General features: G+C 32.4%; 2 protein-coding genes across 2 annotated transcripts; both read left to right on the top strand.

Moving 5' to 3' along the window:
• The first annotated feature begins 2,678 nt into the window (after positions 1-2,678).
• On the top strand, positions 2,679-4,541 carry LOC105206039 (ribosome biogenesis regulatory protein homolog). Its single transcript, XM_039454933.1, has 5 exons — positions 2,679-3,048; positions 3,144-3,402; positions 3,648-3,949; positions 4,025-4,204; positions 4,283-4,541. The coding sequence occupies exons 1-5, from the start codon at positions 2,900-2,902 to the stop codon at positions 4,422-4,424; spliced, it is 1,032 nt and encodes a 343-aa protein (XP_039310867.1). The 5' UTR covers positions 2,679-2,899; the 3' UTR covers positions 4,425-4,541.
• Positions 4,542-5,030: 489 nt separating this feature from the next.
• LOC105205558 (coiled-coil domain-containing protein 102A) lies at positions 5,031-11,840 on the top strand. Its single transcript, XM_011174956.3, has 7 exons — positions 5,031-5,459; positions 8,455-9,188; positions 9,264-9,492; positions 9,664-9,873; positions 9,945-10,219; positions 10,303-10,397; positions 10,460-11,840. The coding sequence occupies exons 1-7, from the start codon at positions 5,355-5,357 to the stop codon at positions 10,480-10,482; spliced, it is 1,671 nt and encodes a 556-aa protein (XP_011173258.1). The 5' UTR covers positions 5,031-5,354; the 3' UTR covers positions 10,483-11,840.
• Positions 11,841-11,854: the final 14 nt, after the last annotated feature.

Below are 11,854 nucleotides of genomic sequence, written 5' to 3' on the forward strand. Positions count from 1 at the left end.
TTGGTGACAATGATGGCGATGTTGGCAAAGATGGCAGTTCATCATTTCTGTTCAAGTTTTTCGCAAAAAATTGACCAAAATTGGACTATCTCTTACCGTTTGGTCGCTAGAGATTAATATAGATGTCAGAAGAATTTTGTCCAAGTTTTTTGTTAATTTTGAAGAAATTTAACATTTTTGGTCAAGTTTTTGTCAAAAAATCGACCAAAGTCGGACTATTTCTCACCGTTTGTCCGCTGAGATTAATCCCAAGCAGAACAGTAAGTCAAAGTGACATCAAATCGTAATTGATCAAAAAGTGACTTAATGATCATTTGATATCATTTTGATGTAGTGATGACTCACTGTTCTGCTTGGGATATAGATGTCAGAAGTCAGTTTTTTTCCTATTTTTTTGTTAACTTTGCGGAAATTCATCATTTTTGTTCAAGTTTTTTGCAAAAAATTGACCAAAATTGGACTATGTCAAAAGTGAACTTTTTCCAAGTTTTTTTTAATTTTGCAGAAATTTATTGGACTATCTCCTCACCATTAACAGCAATCCCATTATTGTCATCATTGCCATCATTATCACTAATGCCACTATTGCCATCATTCCCATTATTGCCATCATTTCCATCATTGCCATTTTCATTGCCGTCATTGTCACCATAGCATTCATTACATCATATCCATCCCATTGCCATTACACTTCCATTATTTCTACAATTCCCATCATTGCCAGCAGTCCCATTATTGCCATCATTGCATTCATTTCAATTTTGCCATTCCATTGCCATATCATTTTCATCATTGCATTTTCTTTGCTACCATTTCCATCATTACTATTAATGCCATCATTGCAATAATTGTTATAATTGCCGTCATTGTCACTTTTATCATTTCCATTTTTGCCATTCCATTACCATTATTACACCATCATTGCATTTATTCCATTACTGTCATTGTCACAAATACCACCATTTCCGCCACTGCTATCATTGCTATCTAATTGATATAATTTCCATCATTGCATTCTTTCCATAATTGCATTCTTTCCATCAATGCCATCCAATGGGATGGCCTATTTTTCATCTTTTCCATCATTGTCATTATTGCCATCGTTGCCATCATTGTCATCCCATTTTCATCATTGCCATTATTATTACGCCATTGCCGCCACTGCCGACATTGCCACCATTTTTATTATTGCGATCATTGCCATCTTTTTGATAACATTTCCATCATTGCATTCATTCCATTATGCGATTCCATTTCCATATTGCCATTCCATTGCCATCATTAACATCGAGAACATTGTCATAATTGCCATCATTTCCACCATTGCTGTCATTGCCGTCAGGCTATATATATTGTCATTGTCATCATTTCCATTATTGCCATTCCATTAACATCATTGCATTCATTCCAATATTTCCATCCCATTGCCATCCCATTTCCATCATTTCCACAATTGCCATCGATTAATATCGAGAAGAATTTGATTAAAATCCGTTACTTTACTGATTAACACTTCAATACCTTATATCGTATATTATTATATAATTCTTAATTAATTTTTTTTGTAAAGTTTTGATTATTCTTTACGTGATATTTCGTAAAAACTGTTGAAAGGTTGTATTAAAATCAGATCAATAATCTTCACGTTTGTAAGTTAGAGAATAAAAATAATACTCAAGTATCCATATATTTCATTGATTTTTGTTACATTATTATTATTATTATTATTATTATTATTTATTGTGCCATATTAATCGCGCGTATTGTCATTTGTAAATCATGCGTATGCGTGTATATGCCATTGTAACATAATAAAAAAAGTGTGGGCGCTTTCTAGTTTCTCTACGTCCCTGCGCAGAAATCGTCCGAAATCCTCTTTCTGAATTTTACGGCCTAAACGTAGCACGGAAAATGTGAAGGGTCGAGAGGAGAGTGAAGAGGAAGGTATCCATAGAGATAACATCGCCGCTTGCTCCATGTCTATCACCGTGATGCTTTCTCTCTCTCTAACTGAAGGCCTAAACAATTAAAGGACAATCACGTTAAAAGAGAAAGAGAGAAAGAGAGAAAGAGTGAGAGAGAGAGTTGCGTCAAGATTTAAAAAAATTAAAAAAGCTAATTTTTTCAAAAGCATAATTTGCAGACATTTAAATAATAAAGAATTATGTAAAAATAAAAAGATGGTATATTTATTCGTGGAAAGACATTTATTTCTTCTTCATCATATGATGCGATGTTAATTACAATTATTTTTTAAGTACTGCGTAAAATGAATGTTTCTTTATTAAAGAACCAAATTCTCTCTGTTACTATTAAACATCTTTTTTAAGTAAAAATATGATTGTGCAAAATATGGGCATAAACGTATTGATATGTATTAATATCAATGTTAATGTAAATAATTCAGATTATAATAAATAAAAAATTACGCGAAAGTAGACGTAATTAATCATTTGTGCACATTCTCGACCCCTGTTCTGGATGCAACATACGCGATACGCCTCAGATTTTATTTGCAGCAAAATGGATGTTAGCACGGACAACAACCTACATCCATTTCTCGAAAGATGGATGTGGGTTGTTGTCCGTGCTAACATCCACACTGTTTTTAACGGCGGGTTGCAAAATGGATGTGACACGTAGTTCCTATTCTGACCAGAATAGATGTGCGTCACTAGTGTACGGGAGTTTCGAAGCGTTATAGGAAAAAGGCCGCCGTGGCCGCTCTCAGGTTCCTCTCTGGTTCGAGTCATTCGGATTACATGAACGAAGCTTTTGACGGCGAAAAGTGCAGCACGATGTGTGGCACGGTGCAGCTACAAACTGACTTGGATCACGTGAGCTCGCCTGAGCTCGCCTAACCTCAAATTCGCGTTGGGAAGACTTGTGTAACCTCGCGATGGATCTTGTCAAGTCGATCTTGGAAGATGATCAAGGAAAAGCGGATTTAAGTAAATCGACGAAGGTGCATAAGGATGTGGAGCTCGACTTTGATCTGGGAACTCTACTCGCGTCGGACTACAACGTTTTGGACGAGAAAGCTCTCAAGTAACATCAATCTTATACACATATTTAATAGCTCTGTAAGAAAGTCTTCTGCGGGTTTATTTGAAAAATATCTATAATACTTGTTGTATCTGCAGGTCGAAACCAGATTCATACTTGAAAACCCTGACAAGAGACAATGTACAATTACTGATAAATAAAATCTGGGAACTCCCAGTGGAACGGGTGGATGAAGCTATAGTGGCTACATTGCCTAAGCCTGAGTACGTATTGCCTCGTTCGCGTGTCATTCCGAAACCTAAACCTTTGACCAAGTGGCAGCAATTTGCTAAAGAGAAGGGAATACAAACCAAGAAGAAGGGAAGATCCAAACTGAAGTGGGACGAGGAATTAAAGGCAAGATTTATTTTTAAAAAACTATTCTATTTATATGTTGAGATTTTTTAAGAAATTATTCTAGTTTGATATATATATATATATATATATATATATATATATATAATTAATTTGCTGATAATTATCTCTATTTAACATTATACACACACATACATAACATTAAATTATTAATAAATTAATCGTTTAATGAATAAAAAGTTTATAATAAATTTTTCAGTATACTTAAATGCCTAATCTTATTTTAGAAATGGATTCCAACATATGGTTACAAACGAGCAAAGACCCAGGAACAGAAAGAATGGTTGATAGAGGCTAAAGACAATGATAATCTGACTGATGATCCATTTACTAAAATTAAAACAGCTAAGCAGGAGAGACAATCCAAGAATGAATTACAAAGGCTTCGCAATATAGCCAGAGCAAAAAAGATCAAATTACCGAGAGTTGGTTTGCCCACTAGAGAACACTTTTCAAGTTCTCAACAGCTTTCTGAAGCTTTAACTATAGCGCGTACATCTACCGCATCTGTCGGAAAATTTCAATCTAGGTATACTCTTTAAATATTGCAACTTATCTATTATAAAATTGTTTTCACTGAAACGATACGACGTAAAACTTACAGATTGCCAAAAGAGAAAGATGCAAAAGGAATTGCCAAGGAGGTGTCGGGAATGAAAAGAAAAAGGAAAGCACCTCCGTTAAACGTTAGCCAAGAGAAACGTCAAAATCAAAGCCTGGTGGATAGCGTTTTGAAGAGCAATACAAAGATTCTACGCGATGATTACTCGACGGGAGTTGCAGAGTAACTTTTTACTAGCATAGATTTAATCTAGATATTATGTAATAATAATAATACAATGTTTATTTATTTGCGTTACAGGATAAAGCAGTCTACAACAAGAGGTGGTAAAAAGAAAAAAGGCGCTCTTAAAAACAGTAAAAGTAAAACCGCTAAAAAACCCAAGGCTGGAAAAGGCAAGCGGGATTTGCACAAGAAGGTTGGCGGTAGAAAGCGAAGATAAATTCAGATGTCTGTAATAATATTCATAGTAATAAATTTTATGTTTATAAACTTTAGATGTATTGAATTTTCTAGGTGAAAAATTTTAATAAAATCGAAAATAACGTCGAGAAAAAAATTGCGCTCTTCGTAATATAGGATAAAAGAATTTTATGTAAGATATTGTATCAACAAATGATTTCAATTTTTATTACCTAAAAAGATCAAATTTCTAATTCTTTAAAACTTGATCAAAATTTTGATAATTTTCTTAACATTCCAAGAAAAGGCTCGTTTACTTGCCTTGTAAAAGCAATAATATAAAATCTATTGTTTTTTGAACTTGTAAAAATTATTTAATTATATATTACATTTTTCTATTCATAGGCCAGAGATATTAAAATAATATATCATGAATATTATATAAAGTGGACATATTAATACAATATTCCTGTAATATTTAAATAATATTAAAAATATTGAATAATATTCTTGGAATATTATTTTAATATTTAATTTTTAATATGTAATATTCATGTATAATATTTATAACGTTTCGAATTTACGCGCGCAGCAGTCCGGACAACTCTCGAAGTTCTCGAGCTTGCCTTCTTCCGAAAGGGAGATGGCTGTTGTCAGCAGTTGTCAGTGTTTATTATTGGTCGTCAGTGATGGTCGGTGGTCATTCGTGGTCATTCGTGTTTATGACATTATGGTACCGGACGTGCGGATGTTTATACGTATACGAGAGTAATATCGTCGTCAGTGATATGTACGAAATTTTTTTATTCAATCGAGTTTGACGACACTTGAGGCGCGATTAAGGGAGGAACAATGTGCAATTGGCATTAAATCGAAGCTGGAAGGTGCAGCACTGGCACGAAACAGCGTTTCGGAAGAATTGCCCGGGGCCGTGAACAAAAACAAAGTTGTAGGTTACGCGCCGTGTACTATGGCACAGTCGACAACAAGCGGGACCTCCTCGCGGCGATATACGCGAGAGCACGAGGTGCAATCCTCGTCGCGTTACGTAGACAGCGAATGGGAGTCTAATGAGGTAATTCTATGCAAGCCAAATTCGTATCGTGCATCAATTTATATCTTGGTACCACATAGTTTATTCCCACCCTGTTCTATGTTTATAACATGATTTATGTTTACTTTTGTTTTGATTATGTCATAAAAATATTGTTCTCATATATTTCAATTGTATTATACTCATTTATATGTGCATTATATGAAAAGTCAATATGAGCAGGCTTCATGTTTATCACTTTACAAACCGCTATTGAAACTGTATTTACCAACAACTTCTTTGACATCCCCAATCCTTCTTTAAATATTGGACAATGGGATCACTGAAGTGTTTGGTGATGACAAATGACATGTGAAAGTACTTTCATATATCATTTGTCATTCCCAAGGAAACAGGTAATACAGAACAGTTGAAAAATTGTAAGAGTCCCACAGACACCAATTTATTATTTGAATTTTTTTATCGCAGTATTGAGTATTTATGTATTTCCTCATCTGTCTTATTTACAAAATATTTTATAAAAATGCTAAATTAAATAGCAAAAATATCAGACACAAGGGCAAGTTTGTGCACTTGTTGTTACTTGCTAAAATATGTTATATAGCAATAAAATAGAACTAAATCGAATTTTTTCTGTAGACAATTTTTTTATTTCTCGCTGCTTATATATAGATGCTGTTTTTTTACAGCTGTTTTTTACAGCAAACAAAAACTAACTTAAATGCATGAACCAAACCTTGTTCCAAAAGTTTGAATGTATTTTATTATTGGAAGATAGAAATAAGCTAAAGAGAGTCAGTTTCTAGTACAATAGAATAGGAATTACAATGGAATAGGAGTTTTACTGGTCAAGATCTAGTATTAGTCTTTTATTAGTTTTTTTATTAGATGGGTTGTGTGTTTAGGCCAAAAGAAAAAAATGATTTACCCTCTTTAATAGAATAAGTTCTTACCATGAATACATATTACAATACATGCAGGTAATATTGCATGAATATTAGCTACTGAATGGGTGAAGTTAATTCGAACTGTTCAAACTTGCAATTATGTCTGATATTTTCAAATATTTATAAGAAAAGCAAATTTCTATAAGAAATGATGTTCATTTTACTTTCCCCCAAACACAGTAAAAACAGGTCTTTTTGTAACATGCTTATTTGTAATATCAACGGACACTGAAAATGATTTTTATGTAAAAGATTGAAACGTCTCTGTCATTAAATTGTAAATATTGCGAATTGTTATTACATTATTTATTTTTGTTCTGACATTATTAACTGGCCTGGTTCACTTATACATACCAACGCAGATTAACTTTGATCTCAATTTAACTTACTCTTTATCTTTCTTTAGTTCTAAAAATTGGAAAAAGATAAAGTTAAACTGATCAAAGTTAATCTACATTGATGGAAATGGGTATTAGCCCTGTTATACAACATTAATTATTGATAGTATCAGAAAAGAGCCTATCGTTTTGTTACTTTAATTGTTTTAAAACATCTTTCTCTGCCTCCTCTATTTACAAGTATTCAGAGTAATTAAAAATATACATTTTTTATTGTAAGAAACTTATAAAATTAATGGAAACATATGATAACAGTCTGTCAGGCCGTTGTATTGTTTGCCAATAAATTTTCTCAAATGTTACAATTTAACAATTAAGGGGGGAACCTCAAGTAAACGGCCGATTTTTCTCAATTTTTTTTTAAATGACAAAATTTATTGGATCTAGATAAAATACTAATCTAGATAATATTCACTATTTAAGCTAAGCTAATTATAAAAAATTTTTTGGTGTTGAAAAATTTCAATACAACAGTTGCTTGAAGTTGGCTCCTTGAATTTACGCCGTGCAACGCCGAGGTCACAAAATTAAAGTGAAACAAAAATTTCAAGAAAATTTCGTTAGTTTATAAAAACGCACAGCATATATCTAAATAATTAATAAAATTCATAAAATTGCAAAAACGGCGACATAAACAAAAAGACATAATTTTTTTTAATAATTATTGTTTAAAGCAAAATATTAATGATCGGATAGGTATATGCTGAGGCGAGATAGTTGAAGAATGAGTATGTAAAATTTGAAGCTGATCGGTCAAGTAGTTTTTGAGTTACATTGCACGGTGCACAAAATTTAGCGTTTTGAGAAAACGACGTTTAATGTTTTTGTAATGAAAAAATCGTAAAAAATTGTAATTGATTTAAAACCTCCATTTTTGATCATTCAATGATTCCAGGGCTGTATAGCAGGTCTTCCTCTTCCTGAAATTCCTGGAATTGCGCTATTTTTTTTTACGAGCAGTATGGCTTCTTTTGTCGGTAGATGTTTGTATACCTACGCGCTCCGGCCGCTGGTCGACTGACCTTTCTTTGAAATTAACATAAAAGGAAGTCTCTTATAAGTGTTCTAATGTTCTTTTCCATATGTTTTCCTAAGAATTTAAGCAAAAAATAGAAAACGTGAAAAAAATCGATTTTACAGGAGGTTTCCCCCTTAAATAATTTTTTACAATGAGTGATACAAGTTAAGTTACTTATTGCTATTTTGCTAAATAATTATTTAATTCTCTAAGTAATTATATTTAAATGTTTACATTTATCTTTTTTACAGTTAGGGCGTTTTATATTTTAAAAATAATGTACATATATGTATATAATTATGCTTTGGAGACTTCTATGAATAATTTCTTTAAAAAGATTGTCTTTGTCTTGATGCCAACATTGTCTTGATTTCATTTTATCAAGGCTTCATCTTAATTCTTAGAGTACCACATTACTTCTGATTTTGATAAGTAACTGCGACGACTACAATGTTAGTATAAATACTAACGAAGCGTTAACGTATCAAGATACAGAGGCAATTTATAAAGCTCTTAGCATTTTTGATGTGTATAATTATAAATTAAAGTCTATGTTAATTATAAATATATTTTCCAAGAGATTTGATTGACTATAGTATTGTTTGTTTATTAATTATTTTGTCGATTAATTATTGTATTTTCTCATCAAACAGGCCTTACGACAACGTGAGCTCGAGGAGGCAAGAGCGCGAGCAGCACAAATGGAAAAAACGATGCGATGGTGGTCTGACTGTACTGCCAATTGGCGCGAGAAGTGGAGTAAAGTTAGGAACGAGAGAAACGCCGCTAGAGACGAGGCGAAAGCTCTTAGGGCGAAATTAGAGATTGCCGTCAAAGACGCTAATACTTTCAAGCACGAATCTCAAGAATTAGAATTACAGAATGAACAGCTGAAGAAAGAGATGGAGAAGATACATATGATACTCTTGAAACACGCTGGGCAGTTTGACCAACACATTTTTACCATTCTGGAATCAGTTCCGCAATTAAGAACTACCTTTGGATTAGACGAGCAACTGGAGTTTTATAACAGCGTCGAGGCTAGTGACGCATTAGACGCACAAAGGGATATGTTGTCTTGTAAAAATTCGCATGAAACATCGAACGTTGCTTCGGGAGGTCACAGTATCTTGCCAGAAAGAGATATCGAGGAGTATGTGTTGCAAGGTGCTGTGCCAAAACACGCGGTTGAATTATATAAGGAAAGTCCCAATAATTCTTTAGATAAAGTCGTTACGAAACTAATCACGGAGAATAATACCAAAAAGGACGGGCTGGAGAAACCATCATCGCCATTAGATATATATAATGTAGATTTAACTCAAAAAATGTCAACTTTGCAAATAAAATTGGAAGAGGCAACGAAAACTATTTCTGCGGAAAGAGAGTAAGTATACGAATCAATATTTTAAATTAACTAATTTACATCATACATCAATTTATTTTACTTTTGTTTTATAAGGGAAAACAATTCTTTGCATCGGACTGTAGAAAAATTGAAAGCCGAGGTTAAACAATTAAGAGAGCAATGTAAGGATTTATCTGAGAGTAAAGCTGACGCAATGAAAGATTTATCAGAGCTAAAAGAACGTTTTCAACTCGAACTTAATGATGAACATATAGTGGATTTGATAGACAATACAAGTGAGGGGGAGAGCATGGACTTTCGTTTGACTGAATTAAGGACAGAAGTAAGCTATTTATATTATATAAGTACAATCATGTATTCTTTAAAGAAATTGTTAAATATTAATCAATAAAATATTAAAGTTTATACTTTTTTATTTTTATATGCATATTATTATTATTATAGAGTATTATAGAGAGAACTACATTTACATCTTCGTATTCCAAAATTTTAGCTAGAGAAACTTCAAGCTGAAAACGCAGTAGAATGGAGTAAAAGGGAGAAACTAGAAACTGAAAAAATTTCTTTAGAACGAGAAAACAAGCTGCTCCGTTTAAAACTATACGAACTGCAAGAAGGAATAGAATCACGGCGACCACGACCGGTATCTACGGCCGACACAGACACTAGACAATTACAGCATGAAATTCTAGTTCGCAACATGGTCTGTTCGATAATCGCATCGAGTAAGGCTTCTTAAAATGAGTATCATTACTTTGTTTCTTTTGCCCACAGGTGTTGCTTGAAGTGAAGCAGTATCAGGCGACACTGAAACAGTCTTTAGCAGAGAAAACAACGGAGTTATCACACGCGATGAGACGGTCCGAGCAATATGAAATGGAAGTGAAACGATTGAGAGCAAGAGTAGAGGAGTTGAAGAAAGAGTTGGCCACTGCTCAGGATGAGGTTGACGCTGCTACAAACACCATACGAAAATTGCAACAAGCTAATAAAGATCTTATAGAGCAATTGGAATCTGCAAACGTACAGCTGGTACATTTTAGAAATAGGTAAGCAGAATAATAAATCGGTATCTCTATCTATTCACGATTTTCTCTATGTTAGAACTAAAAAAATATATACTTTATTGCAGTAACAATGAGACATACGAAACTTTAACGGACGCTGAAGTAGATGGGACTGGGGAGCAAAAGTTCCAAATTAACAACTCCAATGAGTGCGTTGAAGGTACGTTATTAATATAGTCATCTCTCTTAAATCGATAAAACAATGATTAGACGAAATTACAGTTTGCAATGAGCAACAAGCCTAGTATTCGATCGCTAGCGAATGGAGTGTTGATAGCGATGGAGTGTTGTTTAAGTCATTTAACAAAGATGCAAATCAGATAGGTGACCTTATAGTGGGCCTAAAGTACAGAATTTGACATTTGACAAAATTTTTTTTTTTCTGTTTAATCTTTGACTCTGTGCTAGAATTGTACGTACTTATCAAATAATTCATTAGCTACGCGCCTATTGTGTTAATGAGGAACACATCAATACTTCTAGAAGCATATATGTAAATATATGTTGCATTTATGATACTTTATTAATCGATGATATATAATTTTAATTATCTATTGATCGACATGAATAATCCCTATAAGCAAATATTATGTAAAAACGGACATATAACATTAACAAAATATTAGAAATATTAAAATAACATTAAAATAATATTAAAAATATTGAATAATATTCTTGGAATGTTATTTTAATATTATTTAAATTTTTAGTAATATTCACATAATGTTAATATTGTGTCCTTATAGGGATAAGTCATATACAATATTTGTTGTTCAATAGTTATTTACTCAATTGTGAGGGAAATATTGTACTGGTTTTTATTATTATTTCCTGTAAATAATCATTTTTTATTCCCTCATATTCGTTTTCTATTTTTATATTATATTGTAAACACATATCTTTTCTCATTTCATTTGTCATCAATGTAAATTATCACATTCCACATTTTTTCTTATACGTTCCTTTTATTGGCTTGTAAGTTACACTTATATTCCTTTTTTAAAGCATTGGTGTACAGATACTGTATATACATATATATATATATATATATATATATATATATATATATATATATATATATATATAGATAGATAGATAGATAGATAGATAGATAGATATATATAGATATAGATATTCACACACGAAATACATGTGTAATAAAACATTGTTCCGTCATGTATTTTTCGTCTCGAAAAAGATTGGCGAAATCGAGTAGCGAAATACAGATCATGTACAAGATACGATACCTGATATTTATAACTAAACATTTTATGTCAATACCGAAAAATTCTATATAGTATAAGTTGAAGCAATACTTTATCTACATGTCCGCGAGTGTACCATGTGTCATAGACATATACTGAATTGTAGATAAAATCTAAACGAACTTTCATACAATCACCTATGTCAAATTGAGAAGAATGTTGTTAATTATATTTCTTAATCGCCGAGAGAGATAAGACGAGAAAAAAATTTTTCTTCCAGTTAAAATGTATTTTATTGATAAAACTTAATAAATAGCAACGATTGATATAACATGTTCACCCCATGCTATACAGTCAATAATTTGGAAGTACCTCAATAAAGAAATTGTAATATCGAAGTACACGTAATATT

The sequence above is a fragment of the Solenopsis invicta genome, chromosome 11 (assembly GCF_016802725.1).
Source record: "Solenopsis invicta isolate M01_SB chromosome 11, UNIL_Sinv_3.0, whole genome shotgun sequence".
Lineage (NCBI taxonomy): Eukaryota > Metazoa > Arthropoda > Insecta > Hymenoptera > Formicidae > Solenopsis > Solenopsis invicta.